The sequence below is a fragment of the Chionomys nivalis genome, chromosome X, assembly GCF_950005125.1.
Source record: "Chionomys nivalis chromosome X, mChiNiv1.1, whole genome shotgun sequence".
NCBI lineage: Eukaryota > Metazoa > Chordata > Mammalia > Rodentia > Cricetidae > Chionomys > Chionomys nivalis.
The window spans coordinates 39,284,451-39,297,024 of record NC_080112.1 but is presented as its reverse complement, the minus strand read 5'-3'; the positions used below and the strand labels follow the sequence as shown (position 1 = coordinate 39,297,024).

The 12,574-nt window shown below is 38.6% G+C and overlaps 1 protein-coding gene across 1 annotated transcript; it reads right to left on the bottom strand.

Annotated features, from left to right (window-relative positions):
* Positions 1 to 9,800: 9,800 nt before the first annotated feature.
* Positions 9,801 to 10,991, bottom strand: LOC130868342 (melanoma-associated antigen B16-like). The gene is made up of 2 exons (XM_057760600.1): positions 10,818 to 10,991; positions 9,801 to 10,727 (listed from the first exon to the last, which is right to left on the bottom strand). The coding sequence occupies exons 1-2, from the start codon at positions 10,989 to 10,991 to the stop codon at positions 9,801 to 9,803; spliced, it is 1,101 nt and encodes a 366-aa protein (XP_057616583.1).
* Positions 10,992 to 12,574: the final 1,583 nt, after the last annotated feature.

Here is a 12,574-nt window from a genome sequence, read left to right as displayed (position 1 = left end):
TATCTACAAGGAATCCGTTTTCCTTCCTAAAACTTGAGAATATACAGTAATTAGAAACTTTGTACTTATTTGCTTAATCATTTTGATAGTCTTTTCTCAGCTTTCACTTATATGAGAAGTTTTCACTTTTAAGCACCCAAATAAAGGCATTCACTGATATATGTGTTGTATATTTGTTAAACAAAAAATTCCTATATAATCCCACTGCAAATAGTAGTTTTCAAAATCCTGTCTTTTATCATTGATCACACAGAGTAATAGATTTCCCATGGATACGATATCTAGTAGCTTATTTGGAAATTATTCTGATCATATGCCATATCTGCCCGATGATGTTTTTCAGAACTAAAATGTAATACAAAAGCGACCTTTTGCATGGACAGGGTATTGCTCTCAGTGGAGTTCTAAAGTAAGTAATGGAGCTCTCTGACACACAGAAATGAAACAAAGAAACAAGACAAAACAAAACTAAAACAAAAAACAAGACAAGTTTATTGTAATACACTAAATAGTTGAATCTAGGCAAAACTTTCAGCCCCTTCAAGTCAGCTCTGAAACAATGATGCAGAGAACAGAACTAGGGTTTAATGGAGTCCACAGGAAATATGTTAGATGTGTTTGATAACCCTTTTTCATCTAGTACTTCAGATTCAGGGTCCAGTTTATTACAACATGCAATGTGAGGATCTGCAATGAAAAACGAATCAGGACGCAGAAGACTGGATAGTAGTACAGAAATGGATCCAGAAGAATTACTACCAGAGGTTCAGTCTCAGCCATTTCACATGCCAAGCTTTGAATATTATGCTTTTCATGTGAGAGGAAACCTGCAAAGTTCTGACATGGTTTGAGTTGAAAATGTCACCTACTGTTGTTTTGAGCATTTGTCTCATGACATTATTTTGAAACGTTCTGAAACCATTCAGAAGTGAGACCTGGCATGCAGAAGTAGAGTAGATTTAGGGTACAGTATGGCAGTGGTACTGGCATGACGCTCAGCTTTCTGGTCAGCCATTGTGTAAACAGTAGCTGCCTTGTGTTCCTTAAACCATGGAGGAAATCCACCAGGTCATTCTCACTACAGTAGACTGAAATCTTGCTTCTGTCATATATATTCTGTCAAACTGTTGAAAAATAGCTAATATAAGAGTTATCATATAAGACTACCTATAAGAGGGCATTGTGAAAGCGTCAGTCAGAGTGCTTGGTATACTAGAGGCATTTAGTTAATTGTAGGTATTACAATAATTGTCCTGACCTGTGACTCTATGAGTCTATCTTATATAAATTTTAAAATAATCACATATCCCACAGAACAACGAAGTTCTATAAGACATGGAACTTCACCAGGAACTTTGGAGGCAGAGACAGATAGTTCTCTGTGAGTTCAAAGCCAGCCTAGTCTACAAAGTGAGTTCCAGGACAGTCAGATCCCTTACACAGAGAAACCCTGCCTCCAAGACAAAGAAAATAGAAACAAAGACACATACTCCCCCTGCAAAATAAAATAAAATAAAAGAGGCTTCATATAAAGTAGTCCACTACTTAAGTAAACCCCACTAATTTTCCCCTAGGAGATGTTATTCTTTAAAAATGGGTAGATGTATTTATTTTCTTTTTTCATTTCCATAATTTTAAGTGATGTAAAACGTCTTCCTATTTTCACAAGGACCAACTCCTCAAATTCATCTAAATCATGAATATTTTCACTGCTTATTGAAAGACCCCCACGAGAGACCCCTGCTATATGGCCTGAATTTAGCCTGGCAGCTGTAACGCCATTTCGCAAGGCTTTCACACAAACAAGTATAGGTTCAGGGTGGGGTTAGTACTCTTAGGTTGCCAAACAGAGGTTGCCAAACAGAATATCTGTGGTCGGACATCTGGCAAGGGAGGGGAATGGAAAATTCTGGGGAAAACCGCAAGTTCCCTAGGTGGAGTCGAGTCAGCCATTATCAGATCTCCATGTACCCAAGGGGGTTGTCGTCCAAGTGAACCCCTCGCCTTATTTGTACTGACCAATGGAATCCCTGTAACCATGCATCTGCTTCTGTGCCCTGCTTCTGCTATAAAAGGAACCCTCACCCAGTCTGTGGGCATGCAAGTCCTCCGAAAGACTTTGCCGCCCACAGGTACCTGTGTCTACCTAATAAACCTCTTGCAGTTTGCATCCGACCCGTGGTCTCGGCCTGGTCTTTGGGTCCAGTGCTCTCCACCTGAGGGAAGGACCCAACCGGGTGTCTTTCACTTATATCTTCATTAAAAAATTTAAGCATGAGGAGGCACCGGCGCGCAGGCGGGCCCAGGCGGCGGAGGCACTGGATGCGGGATAGTGCAGGCAAGAAACAGTGAAGCCCGCACTGAGAGCAGATTGCCCCACTACAATTAAATCAAACCCATTAGATAGCATCAATAAGAGGAGATGGGCAGATGCCAAGGAAGAATTCACCCAACAATCTGAAAAACAACATGAAAACACCAGAACCCAATGATCTTACAACACAAGGACTTGAACACCCTAACACAGGAGAAGAGGAAAAAACTGACTTTTTGAAAGCAATAGAGTCCCTTAAACAACATGTAAAAAACGCCCTCATAGAAATGGATGAGAAGTATAACAAAAAGTTTGAAGAAATGAGTAAATACGTAAATGATACCCTGGGAAGCCAAGAAAAAAACGATCAAACAGGTAATGGAAACAGTCCAAGAATTGAAAACTGAAATGGAAGCAAGGAAGAAAACACAAACTGAGGACCAGTTGAATATGGCAAATATAAGTCAACGAGCAGAGACTACAGAAACAAGCATAATCAATAGAATACAAGAGGTAGAAGAAAGAATCTCAGATTCTGAAGACACCATAGAGAAAATAAATGGACTGATCAAAGAAAACACCAAAACCAACAAATTCTAATCACAAAACATTCAGGAAATATGGGACACAATAAAAAGACCAAACCTAAGAATAATAGGGATACAAGAAGGAGAAGAGGCACAGCTCAAAGGACCAGAAAATATTTTCAACAAAATTATGGAAGAAAACTTTCCCAACATAAAGAAAGATATTCCTTTGAATATTCAAGAAGCATACAGAACACCAAACAGACTGGATCAAAAAAAAAACGTCCCCTCGCCATATAATAATCAAAACACAAAATATACAGATTAAAGAAAGAATGTTAAGAGCTGCAAAGGAAAAAGGCCAAGTAACATATAAAGGTAAACCGATCAGACTTACACCTGACTTCTCTATGGAAACCATGAAAGCCAGAAGGTCCTGGATAGAGGTACTACAGAAACTAAAAGACCATGGATGCAAACCCAAAGTACTATACCCAGCCAAGCTATAGTTCACTATCAATGGAGAAAACAAGACATTCCAGGATAAGAACAAATTTAAACAATACGTTGCCACAAATCCAGCCCTGCAGAAAGTAATACAAGGAAAATCACAAGCCAAGGAATCCAACATTGCCAACACTGCCTACAATAACCCAGGCATCTAGCGACCCTTCAACAGCACAACTCAAAGAAGGGAGACACACAAACTCTTCTACCAAAAGCAATAGGAATAACTGGAGTAAACAACCACTGGTCATTAATATCACTTAATATTAATGGTCTCAATTCACCTATAAAAAGGTACAGGCTAAGAGATTGGATACGAAAATAGGATCCAACAGTCTGCTGTTTGCAAGAAACTCATCTCAACCACTAAGACAGGAATCTACTCAGAGTAAAGGGTTGGGAAAAGGTTTTTCAAGCAAATGGTCCTAAGAAAAAAGCAGGTGTGGCCATACTAATTTCTAACAAAACTGACTTCAAACTAAAATCAATCAGAAGAGATCGAAAGGGACACTTTATACTCATAACAGGAACAATTCAGCAGGATGAAGTCTCAATCCTGAATATCTATGCCCCTAATATAAAAGCACCCACTTATGTAAAAGAAATATTGCTAAAACTCAAGGCAGACATCAATCCACACACACTAGTAGTAGGAGACTTCAACACATGTCTCTCACCAATGGACAGGTCAATCAGACAGAAACCTAATAGAGAATTAAGAGAATTGTTGGAGGTAATGAATCAAATGGACTTAACAGACATCTATAGAACACTCCACCCAAATAGGAAAGAATACACCTTCTTCTCTGCAGCTCATGGAAACTTCTCGAAAATTGACCACATACTTGGAAACAAAGGAAACCTCCACAGATACAAAAAAAAAAATCAGTGTCCACCTGTGTCTTATCAGATCACCACGGATTAAAGTTAGAAGGCACCAACAATGCTACCCCCAGAAAGCTGACAAACTCATGGAAACTAAACAGTCAACTACTGAGCCATACCTGGGTCAAGGAAGAAATTAAGAAAGAAATTAAAGTCTTTCTTGAATTTAATGAAAACAAAGAGACAACGTACTCAAACCTATGGGACACGATGAAAGCAGTGCTAAGAGGAAAGTTCATAGCACTAAGTGCCCACTTTAAAAAAAAAACGGAAAAAGCATACATTGGGGACTTAGCACACCTGAAAACTCTAGAAAAAAAAAAAGTAGCAGACATGCCCAGGAGGAGTAGAAGACTGGAAATAATCAAACTGAGGGCAGAAATCAACAAAATAGAAACACAGAAAACAGTCCAAAGAATCAATGAAACAAAAAGTTGGTTCTTGGAGAAAATCAACAAGATTGACAAACCCCTATCCAAACTAATTAAACGACAGAGAGAGAACACGCAAATAAATAAGATCAGAAATGAAAAGGGGGACATAACCACAGACACAGAGGAAATTCAGAGAATCATTAGATCTTACTACAAAAGCCTGTAAGCCACAAAACTGGAAAATGCAAAAGAAATGGACACTTTTTTAGATAAGTACCAAATACCAAACCTAAACCAAGACCAGGTGAACGATCTAAATAGACCTGTTAGTCGCAAAGAATTAGAAACAGTTATCAAAAATCTCCCTTCCAAAAAAAGCCCAAGACCAGATGGTTTCAATGCAGAATTCTACCAGAACTTCCAAGAAGAGCTAATACCTATACTCCTTAAGGTATTTCACAATATAGAAACAGAAGAGTCATTGCCAAATTCTTTTGATGAAGCTACAGTAACTCTGATACCAAAACCACACAAAGACTCAACCGAGAAAGAGAATTACAGGACAATCTCACTCATGAACATCGATGCAAAAATCCTCAACAAAATACTGGCAAACCGAATCCAAGAACACATTAGAATAATTATCCATTATGATCAAGTAGGCTTCATCCCAGAGATGCAGGGCTGGTTTAACATACGCAAATCTATCAATGTAATCCATCATATAAATAAACTGAAAGAAAAAAACCATATGATCATTTCATTAGATGCTGAAAAAGCATATGACACAATTCAACATCCCTTTATGATAAAAGTCTTGGAGTGATTAGGGATACAAGGATCATACCTAAATATAATTACAGCTATTTACAGCAAGCTGACAGCTAACATCAAATTAAATGGAGAGAAACTTAAAGCCATCCCACTAAAATCAGGAACACGCCAAGGCTGTCCACTCTCTCCATATAGTTCTTGAAGTCTTAGCAATAGCAATAAGACAACATAAGGGGATAAAGGGGATTCGAATTGGAAAGGAAGAAGTTAAACTTACATTATTTGCAGATGATATGATAGTGTACTTAAGCGACCCCAAAAACTCCACCAAAGAACTTTTACAGCTGATAAACACCTTTGGTAATGTGGCAGGTTACAAAATCAACTTCAAAAAATCAGTTGCCTTCCTATACACTAAGAATAAGGAAGCAGAGAGGGAAATCAGAGAAGCATCACCTTTCACGATAGCCACAAATAGCATAAAATATCTGGGGGTAACTCTCAAAAAGGAAGTGAAAGATCTATTTGGCAAGAACTTTAAGTCTTTGAAGAAAGAAATTGAAGAGGACACCAGAAAATGGAAGGATCTCCCTTGCTCTTGGATTGGGAGGATCAACATAGTAAAAATGGCAATTCTACCAAAAGCAATTTATAGATTCAATGCAATCCCCATCAAAATCCCATCAAAATTCTTCACAGATCTGGAGAAGACAATAATCAATTTTATATAGAAAAACAAAAAACCCAGGATAGCCAAAACAATATTATACAATAAAGGATCGTCTGGAGGCATTACCATCCTTGATTTCAAACTCTATTACAGAGCTACAGTATTGAAAACAGCTTGGTATTGGCATAAAAACAGAGAAGTCGACCAATGGAATCGAATAAAAGACCCTGACTTTAGCCCACAAACCTATTAACACCTGATTTTCGATAAAGGAGCTAAAAGTATACAATGGAAAAAAGAGAGCATCTTCAACAAATTATGCTGGCAAAACTGGATGTCAATCTGTAGAAGAATGAAAATAGATCCATATCTATCACCATGCACAAAACTAAAGTCCAAATGGATTAAAGACCTCAATATTAGTCCAAACACACTGAACCTGATAGAAGGGAAAGTGGGAAGTACTCTACAACACATGGGCATGGGAGAACACTTCCTAGGTATAACCCCAGCAGCACAAACACTAAGGACATCATTGAATAAATGGGACCTCCTGAGACTGAGAAGCTTCTGTAAAGCAAAGGACACTGTCACTAAGACAGAAAGGCAACCCACTGACTGGGAGAAGATCTTCACCAACCCCGCAACTGACAAAGCATGGGATAAAACCAGACTCGCTGAACATAGCGGACAATGAGGACTACTGAGAACTGAAGAACAATGGCAATGGGTTTTTGATCCTATTGCACATAATGGCTTTGTGGGAGCCTACGTAGTTTGGATGCTCACCTTAATAGACCTGGATGGAGGTGGGTGGTCCTTGGACCTCCCACAGGGCAGGGAAACCTGATTGCTCTTTGGGCTGAGGAGGGAGGAAGACTTGATTGGGGGGGGCGATGGGAGGTGGTGGCGGGGAAGAGGCAGAAATCTTTAATAATTAAATAAAGAAAGAAAGAAAAAAAACATAGTTTTGGGTAGGTAATGCAAGTTAAGATAGAAAGAGATTAGGCACAAAACTTTGGACTCACCAAGATAGGATAGACAATAGAGTATTTTCACTGAATTTGCCAAATGTTAATTGACTAGACATTGTTAATGTAATTATTGCCTTCATATATATTTGCATGTGGTTATTTTACCTATTATATATAGTTTTTCTATATTAGTTAAAATTTTAATTTTTTTATTTTAGACAAAAGGAGAAATGTTGCATGATATTTTGTTTGTGTTCCAACAAATAAAACTTACCTGGAGACCAAAAGAAAAAATAAATAAATAAATAAATTAGAAATTATTATATTATAAACATACTTAAAATCGATCTTCAAGGGGTCATATGAGCTATAAAGATTGTAATCAGCAAATTTTAAGGAAAATGCTTATTTTGCCCTTCAAGAATGTTCCAGAGAGGCTATTCTAAATATAATTATACAACTTATTCATTTTAAGATTTTCATTAAAAATGTGGGTCTTTATTATGCCTACCAGAGATAGAACAGAAAACAGAAAGGGTCCTGGTTTCATACAGTATGTATTCAAATGAGGAAAACAAACATATGCATAAATATGTGGGGAGAGGAAATACGACGAAACTACTAAAGGTGTTCATGAGAGTAGAGTCAAGGGATGCAGTCTGGGTGGAAAACCTATTAGAGTAAATCAGTTCAGGTCTTGATGTTAAAGAAGAGTGAATCTTGAGGACAGACAAGAAAGACTAGCAGCTGAACAAAGAGCAACCTGGACTGGCTGAAGAACAGCAAAGAAAGGAGTTTGTTGGGACGATATCGGACAGATAATTTAAGATCCTGTAGGACAGGAGATGATTTCTGATCTCTATCTCTCTATCTCTCTCTCCCTCTCTCTCTCTCCTTCTCTCTCTCTCTCTCTCTCTCTCTCTCTCTCTCTCTCTCTCTCTCTCTCTCTCTCTCTGTGTGTGTGTGTGTGTGAATATACTTGGAAGCCAGTGGACAGTCTTTAGTAAAGAGGAGGGGACAGCCATATTAAATTAGCCTTAGCCCTGCAGTCATTGTTAACCATTTGGTCTTGAACTCATGATCCTCCTGACTCAGCCTCACTGGTGCTGGGCTTACAGGCATACCCTGCACCAGGCTCACAGATTTCTAGTCATCTAGTTGGAAAGTGATACTAAGGCTGAAAAAATCAGGCAGGAATTAGATGGTGAAACAAAGGATCAGCGGAAGCTGGAGACATCTTCGGGAAAGAGATATACTTGGGATGTAGAAAATCCGTTCTCACTAATTTTTATCAGTTATTATCATATCTTCTATAAATAATTATTGTCTTGTTCTTTGCCAGCTTTACTCTATAGTCCCCAAATGTTGACTAGTGCAGTTATGAATGGGAATATTTTTTACTTTTGTTACAGATGCAGCAAACCGTTCTTATCATAGTGTTTTGTCGAGAGAAAAAGTGATGATGGACATTAAAATGGGCATTGAAATATTAAAAAAAAATTTAAGCATGTCACCCGAGCAGTGGTGGCACATGCCTTTAATTCCAGAACTCTGAAGGCAGAGGCAAGCAGGTCTTTGTGACATCGAGTTCAGCATGGTCTACAAGAGCTAGTTCCAGGACAGACCTCCAAAGTTACAGAGAAACCCTGTCTCAAAAATCCCAAAAAATTAAGCACATGTTAATATATACAATTCAAGGTATACTAAAGATAATCTATTTAAAATATCTCCTAAATGAAGTACTTTCTTACATCACTGGCTCTGGGCAATGAATGACAACCTAGTGGCTTCCATGTCTCTTACTATTAACTATCAAAAAATGTAAAGCCTTAGTTTATGGCCCACATTCAACCATACAGAGGTGGGGTCAGAGATGGACACTTTCTACTTTCTCTATATGAAAATTGTGTATATAACAAAATAATAAAGTAACCAGGAAAGAGCTTTGCATTAAACTTTTGGATGTCAACTTTGAGGTGCACCACCATAGAGGTTAGTACACTCCAATTCGCTTCACCTCAAAATTCAACTTAAAATTAGCAATTTCAAGAATTTTATCTTACTGCAACCACAATTTTCTTTTTCAGTATATTTATACTTAACAGGGCCAAAAGAATCACTTTATGTGTAAACCCTGTATTTCATTTGTCTTCAATGTATTAGAAGACATACTATCATAATCAATATATTTATAAGGAAAGGAACTACATGCATGCTGTTTAATGTATCATCCTAGAAAATTAACATAGTAATTGGAAAATAATATATGCTCAAATAAGTTTTGGTAATAAAAGAAACTGTAAATGTGTGGTAATATTTTATTGAATTTTATTACTCATGGCAACTGTAAAGTAAAGCAACTCCACATATATCATGCAATTGTACTGGGAAATGGAATGTTACAAAGAAAAATTTAGCACAACACTGTTTGAAAGGTTGAAGTTTAGCAATGATTGATATAGTACTCCACATAATTATACAGATACATTGGACTACTTCCCAGTTAGTTTTATACTATTGCAAAGCTCTTAGTATTGCATTTGTGAACTGCATAAAGTAGAGATTTTTGAAGCTCAAACAACAATGCTATTAGTGCAACAATATTCAAACAGAAAGGTCAAACAGTACAAAAAAAATGTCATGATACAGACAAAACAGAACTATACAGACAATATTCTTCCTCCTCTCTATATCAAACTAAGACATACATTTTTTCCCTCACCTCTAAAAATTCTCTGAAAATTCTACAGGAGTAGTAAGTTATCTCTGATTCTACTACATACGAGGGAAACTGCAGCCCATGGCACTAGAACTTGCACGAGAACGAGAACTTAGGCCAGCACTGTCTGAAATCAAGGCAAGGGCTCTCTCTTCTTTTTCTATCAGAGCCTCTTGATACTGAGACTGGAAGGTAGCTGGGTGTGTCCCATAAACCTTTGCCACAAACTCTAACACTTTCATCTTACTAGTTTCAGCTCGAGCCCGGGGCCCCCACACATACTCATACCACACAGGATCACTATCCGCTACTGGCTGGTACACCAGGTATTGCTCCTTCACAAACTCATTGGTTATCAGCTGCCTAGGGTCACCAAAGATGAAATTATTCACCCCAGCATAGATTCCCATTGGATTCAATGCTTCCCAAATCTCCTCTTCAGTGGCACGGTTGCCTTTCAGGAAGACTACCCCCAGGATGATTATCAGGAGACCAGTCTTAGGAAAACTATACTCATCACTACGCATCCCATCATAGGTGAGACCTAGTTTGATAAAGAGAGCATAGACGTGGTTGACAGGATCTACTTCCTTCACACCTAGGCCAAAAACCATCTCCATGCGTTCAGCAGATCTCATGAGGATTTCATGAAAACGATTTTCATCTTCTCTGACAATGAGCCTCAATATATCAGTCTTGCTCATCATCTCTTTCATCTGATACTTGTACAGCATATAATTCACCAAGAAGTCAACTTTACTATCGACACTCATCACAGGTACATTCATGTTGGCTGGTTGATATGGTGGATTGACTGGAGAGCCCTGTTCTTGGTTACTAAGACCCACACCTGAGTTTCTCAAAGAGTCATAGGGACTCTGAAGACCTCCAGAGGTACTAGGTGTCTCATCTGCAGGATCATTTTGGTTGCTAGCCATCAGAGAATAGGAGGAGTGACTTGGCTCCTCCACATCCCTAGATACCTGTGGAATCTCTAGGCCCTGGCTTTTCTCACTAGACATAAGCTGAGAGGAGGAAGATGGATCCTCCACATCCCTGGAGATGGTTGCAACCTGTAGGCCCTGGGTCCCCTCACAGGTCTGGCCCTTCAGACTACTTGCCATAAGATGAGAGGAGGTACAAGGCTCCTCCACATCCCTGCAGACTGCTGCAGTCTGGCTGTGGGTCTTTTCACAGGTCTGGCCTTGGTCACCTGCACATTCTGGATTCTTCTGAAGTTGAGACATGGTGACTGTGTTGAATAGAAGCAGATGAGCGTGCACACAGAAAGGCAGCAATCAAGAATCACTGTTTAAAAGAGAAAGGGAGAATGTAAAGTAATCAGGTAGTAAAATCAATTCCAGTCACAGTGAATGGACTTCTGAAAATCATGTGATAAAGGCTTGAAGGCAATAACTGGCAAGGGAAAATAAGAGACACACTGGATACTAGGCAACCCAACATGAAAGTTATCAGGGACTATAGCACAAACATGTTTGGCTCTGTAGTGCCCATTCCTTTTCTAAATAAAAAAAAAAAGTGAAAAATCTTCACAAGTATGATCATCCTGGAAGCTAATGGGCTTAAGCCACATTCTCTGTCATAACAAAACTACCCCCCCCCAAAAAAGGCGGGTATGAAGTCCTACTTGTAGCTGAGAAACTACAAGCATGCTTCTACAGGCAACTGATAGCTGCTGTTACTAGAGAATCAGTTTTCTTTAAGGGTACAACATCCAGGTATGTTGACCATTATCCCACGGAGGGCCACACACATTCAATACTATATGGCAGCACAAATAGTGCTTAATGGCTTAAAAATAAAAGAGTGCAGAAAGTTGAATATGGAGAGAATGGAGTTGGATCTGGGAGGAACTAAGGGAAGGGGTGAATATGATCAAAATTTTATGAAATTTTCAAATAACAAAATAAAGCCTGTTCCCTTAAAACAAAAATTATATCTTCTAAAATTTGAGAGTAAAATTGGAAATTCCTCCTTTTCTGAAAATTCTCTGGGCCAATGGTAGAAACTAAGTGGCACAGAATTTTTGTGTGGTGTGCTGATTGATCCCCTCAGTACTTAGGAGCCTCACTTAGGACCAAATAGGTTCATCTCTTTTCTTGGGAGCTTACGTATATCAGAAGATAACCACTTCTGCTCTCAGACCATAGTACATGAAGTGAATTGTTCATTCACTATCCTTATTTGAATTATCTCCAGGAATAGATAGAGTTTCAGGGTGTTACCATTTCTATACTTGACTGTATGTATCACTCACTGTTCACTCAGGATACACACACACATCACAAATCTTCAGACCCCTTCATTTTCTTGAACTGATATTCCATCAAACTAACTACCTGTATCCCTGTGATCACAAAGGAGCAATTGAAAGGCATTCAATTCATCCATTTTCCCCCTACAATCTGTCAACTGTGGTGGGACAGAAATCTGTTGACACCACTCGGTTCTTAGGTATATATTCTTTTCTGTCTCAGTAATTGTCTTTTCTTTAAACAATGTAACAATCTGGGAATGACACAACTGGCTTAGAACAAAATATCACCATGTCTTAAATCAGCAGAAACAGGAATTTACTATATATTACAGCCTGGCAGCCTTTCCCAGGGCCTGCACAGGCACACAGGGAAACTATGTAGGGCTATTTTAATCCAGATATTCTGAGATACAAGATTCCTTTGGCTCTCTGTCAAGTGTTTTACTTGGAGAGCTGAATGGGCTACACTTTCTACATTTTGATTGCTACTGGTTCAATTTCCTACCAGAATCAGTTCATCTCAACTTACACAGTTGCGGGGAACAGTATGAG